Source organism: Merops nubicus, unplaced genomic scaffold (genome assembly GCF_000691845.1).
Source record: "Merops nubicus isolate BGI_N331 unplaced genomic scaffold, ASM69184v1 scaffold24444, whole genome shotgun sequence".
NCBI classification, from domain to species: Eukaryota; Metazoa; Chordata; class Aves; order Coraciiformes; family Meropidae; genus Merops; species Merops nubicus.
Genome location: NW_008606579.1, coordinates 4,137 through 8,278, shown reverse-complemented (window position 1 = coordinate 8,278; position 4,142 = coordinate 4,137). Strand labels below are relative to the sequence as shown.

The 4,142-nt window shown below is 61.3% G+C and overlaps 1 protein-coding gene across 1 annotated transcript in view; it reads right to left on the bottom strand.

Annotated features, from left to right (window-relative positions):
• Window positions 1-1,382: 1,382 nt before the first annotated feature.
• LOC103772372 (protein eva-1 homolog C-like) overlaps window positions 1,383-4,142 on the bottom strand; it is a gene marked incomplete at its 5' end in the record, with an annotated part of 4,958 nt that continues 2,198 nt past the window's right edge. The window contains 6 exons of the mRNA XM_008939703.1: window positions 1,383-1,768; window positions 2,454-2,543; window positions 2,872-2,943; window positions 3,089-3,232; window positions 3,399-3,551; window positions 3,767-3,890. Of these exons, the coding sequence (XP_008937951.1) occupies window positions 1,383-1,768; window positions 2,454-2,543; window positions 2,872-2,943; window positions 3,089-3,232; window positions 3,399-3,551; window positions 3,767-3,890 (969 nt within the window). The remainder of the gene's footprint in view (window positions 1,769-2,453; window positions 2,544-2,871; window positions 2,944-3,088; window positions 3,233-3,398; window positions 3,552-3,766; window positions 3,891-4,142) is intronic.

Genomic DNA, 4,142 nt, shown 5'->3' with positions numbered 1-4,142 from the left:
CCCGTGTCTGCCCGTCCTGCCCAGGCTTGGCAGGGGGAAGCCGGCTTTTCCAGTCCCCGCCGTGCTGCCACTCCTCTGGAGGCGCTGGGGAAGCCGGGCCCCAGCGCAGGGGCTGCGGCTTGCGCCACACATGCTGAGATCTCCCTTGCTGCACCCAGCCCAGACGCCTCACGTGCGGCTGCAGATGGAAAAAACAAGACTCTGCTACGTGCAGCTCAAGAGCATCGGTGCCTGGGTCAGCCCAAACATAAGATGAGCCAGGTCACTGCTTCCATCCAGCCCCTTCCCACAGCGCTATGGAGCCTGTGCTGCCTCCCAGACCTGGAGCAGCCCCCAGACCCAGCCTGGCTCCCTGGCACCGTGGGGCTGCCGAGAAGCCCATCTGCATGGCAGCTGGAGATGTTTGCTCCAGGGTTGCTTACTAGACAGAGAGCCTCAGGCTTAAGAGAAGGAGCAAGGGCAGGGAGGCATCATTCATGGGATCCATATGGATTCCTTTCCCCCCCTTTCCCTTCCCCAGGCTAAAACATCCTTTCCCATGCTAAAACAGGCCCAACATGTTACGCCCTGTCACCCAGCACCAGAAGCACGGGTGGGAGGCAAGGAGCTGATCCATGCAGGGAGAACTGAGCTTTGCCACTTCCTTTCCCTCCCTTTTCACTGTTAACGGCAGAGGTCAGGGCAGGACATGGTGTCTACGAGCTGTTGCATTTATTTACAGGGAAAAGCCCCAGAGAATTAACCCCGGGGCTCTCCTGCCAGTGGGGGAAGCGTGAAGGAAAGCACAAAGCAACCAACGCAGGGTGGCAGAGCTCCTGAGCATAGGCAGGAGGGGAGAGCTGCCCCAGCTGCGGGGGGATGCTCCCCTGGGGTGCAGGGCTGTGAGGCACGCAGCGTGGTACGGGATGCTCTCCCACCGGCTCCCCCTGTGCCCGCCCCACATCCTGGCCGTCCCTGCCGGCACGCCGCCCGAGGGCTGGGGGCAGCTGGCAGCACCCGAGGTGAAGCAGGAGCAAACAGCCTGCAAAGGCTCCGGGTGGGCTCGGCGTGGCTGAGCAGGGTTAGAAACTAGAGCCAGCTGATGTGAGCTGAGAGTGGGGAGGGTTAGATTAGGGTTAGCATCGTGTTTGTGGCAAAGGAGCCAGCAGCCCCACGAGTCGTCCTGCAGCTCCTCATCACACCCAGGGACCGCATCTTGCCTCCAGGTTAGAGGTTTCCAGGATGCTGCAGCAGTGGGTTGGTGGCCGTGCTGGGGCTGCTGTGGCCCTGCTGCTGCTCGGGATGCCTACTCACCCTGAGAAGCCCAAACTCTTGTGTTTCTCTGATGTTGGATCCCACTCATCCTTGCCCCCCTCTGCTCTTCAGCCATTTTCTTCCAGTTCTTATTTAGTGGCCGATTTGATCTTGTGGATGGCATATGGGCTTGACTCCTTGGGCATCCAGATCTCCTCCCCAGAACAGCCCTGGTGCTCTGCTGCTCCCTCCATGGCTGCAGTCAGCTCAGGGCCAAAGATGCTGTCGGTGGCCCGGTATGTGCGGGTGAGGCGGCGGAAGGAGGAGTCAGAGGAGCTGTCATCAGGGAGGTCTTCGTCCTGCTCGTCCCGTAGCTTGGTCCTGTTCAGCTCCGAGCTGCTTCCCAGCTCTGGGTCTTTGAGAGCCTCCCCAACCTCCTGGAGGAAGGTCGTTTTGGGGCTGATGATGCACAGCAAGAGCATGAGGCCTCCTGAAACCCCGCAAAGGAAGTAGAGGCCAACTTTCTCTGGAACACCTGAGGGGTGAAGAGCAAAGAGAAACACCAGGGTACAAACCACCTCTGCACCCTGTGGGGTATCAGTGCCTCAAAAACCTCCTCTGTCAGGCACATGGGAGGAAGAGGAGGGGAGCAGGGATGCCCTCATCACCTGGGATGCAGGAGCAGGACAGACCCTGCCCCAGTGGTCTTTGAAGCATCACCCAGAGCTCCATCAGCAACCACCAGTGTCCCAAAACAACCATACAGGAAACCCCCATTGGTATGTAGGGTAGGCAGCACAGGGAGAGGAATCGTCTTGCTAGGGATTTAGATGAGTAATTTCCCCTGATAAGGGAGATTTCTGCCTGCAGAGAGGTGCTCTCTGACAGTGCCCGTGCAGACAGGGCAGGAAGGAAGGAGACCCGGTGGGTAATTCAGCTGGCCAGAGAGGGAATATCCACGGGCAGGACCACAGCAGCACAGTGGCTGCTGATGCTGTGGCACCTTGGGGCTCATTCAACCCCCAAGCTCCCACCTTATGTGGCCCCCCCAATGCCAGCATGGGCACTCGGTGCACCCCTCCCTCATGTGCCAGAGTAGGCGTCTGGCTGGCTCTGCGCTGAGCCCTGGGTTGAGTGGGGGCCATCCTGGGACCTGAGCCACCCTCCCAAGCCCGTCCCACTCCCCCAGGTGCTGCGTGAGAGCTGGGGAGGGCACGTACCCCAAAGGTGGGCGAAAGCTGCCAGAGAGCTAGTAAAAATCATCCGGTCTTCCCGGAGCCTGGAGAACCTGGGCCCTTTGTACCAGCCACCTGCAGCGAACAAGGGGACGTGGGCTGAGGCGAGGTGCTGCCCAGCGCCCGGCTGCCTGCCCCTGCCTGCCTCTGTCCCCACACCGTGCTCCTACCTTCCTGCACAAGTGCCCCCCTCCTCTGCCCTGCTCCCAGGTCTCTCTACCCCCGCAGTCGGTCACACAGACTGATGGATGGCTTCAGCCATGGGAGAGCCATGCCGGGCCGGAGCTGCGGGGCTCGTGCCAGTGGGGGGTACCACGGATGCAGACAGGCCATGGAAGGGGTGGTCTACCCGGGCACGGACAGGGTGCAGCATCACTTTTGGCACGGCCTACCCCCACGTTACCGTGCATGTAGTCTGAGAGCAGGAAGGGGTCCGAGGTGTCATGGCCCACCTCCTCCAGCAGCTGCTTGGGCACTGCAAGGAGAGCAAACACAGAGCATCACCACCCTGCTTGTCCGCAGCAGCCCCTGCCTCCCCAGGGAGCCCTGTGCCCCTGCCTGCATGGCATGGGGGCTCAGCTGGTGGCTCTCACGCCCCCAGCCCCGCAGGTGGCTCTCACCGCAGGTGTAGGAGACCCGCAGCTGTTTCTTCATGCCAGGGAGGCACGGGTCCCCAAAGGTGGCCTGGTCAGCAGCCACAGTGCAGTTCCCCTTGCGGTGGCACTTCTTGGAGACCCTCCGCAGGGCATCTGGAGCCAGGCACTCTGCAAGTACATGGGACATGGACCCGTGGGCAGACCTGCTTGTCCCTGCCCGCTGGGTGCCAGCCAGCTGGGGCCAAGGGGCACAGGTACAGCCCTATGGCGTACTTGTGCCACAGGTCCTGCATGGCTCCTGGCCCAATTTCTGGCTCCAGCTGTTCCAATGTACCTATATGGGGTCCCCCAGCGTTCAGGGCATCGCATTCTGGTTTGCCCCGCAGGAATCGTCCATAATTTGCAGAGTAAATGGCTAGGATGGATTTTGGTCGGCACTGCAGCTTCAGCTTGTCGTTCTCACACACGGTCTTGACCCGATGGTTCCCTGGGCAGTGACACCAGAGAGCGTCTCAATGCATCCCAAACCACCTGCAGCCCCCTCCTCCCTTAGTCCGGCCAAGAATCTGAGAGCTGCCAGGGGCAGAGCTGGGGGAGGGCTGCAAGACACAGGAGCATCTCGGCTCCCCACTCTGCCCCTTTCTGAGCCACCCAGGCCAGGAAAGAGCCCGCGTGGCATTGCCAAGACCCGCTCCACCTCACCTGGCCGGCACTTGTAGGAAGCGATGAGGTACTTGTGTGTCCCAGGACATGGGTCCGGCCCAAAGACTTGGCTGTGCACCGAGAACTGGCACCACTGCTGGTCCTGGCACTCGGCCAGCAGCTTCTGGAGGACGAAGTGGGATGGAGGTGGAGGTGGGTGAGGAGTCTGAGGCTGTGCTCGCTGCCTCTCCCTTGTGCCATCACAGGCCCAGGGCAGCAGCTCTGAACTCTGCTCAAACCCTGTGTCAGTTCCTCCCCTGCACACACATGGAGCCATGTGCCCACGCAGCTGTGCCAGCACCTGTGCTGGTACCTCCCCTGGTGCCTGTGCCAGTATGTCTGCTGCTACCTGTGCCACTGCCTGTGCCAGTATCTC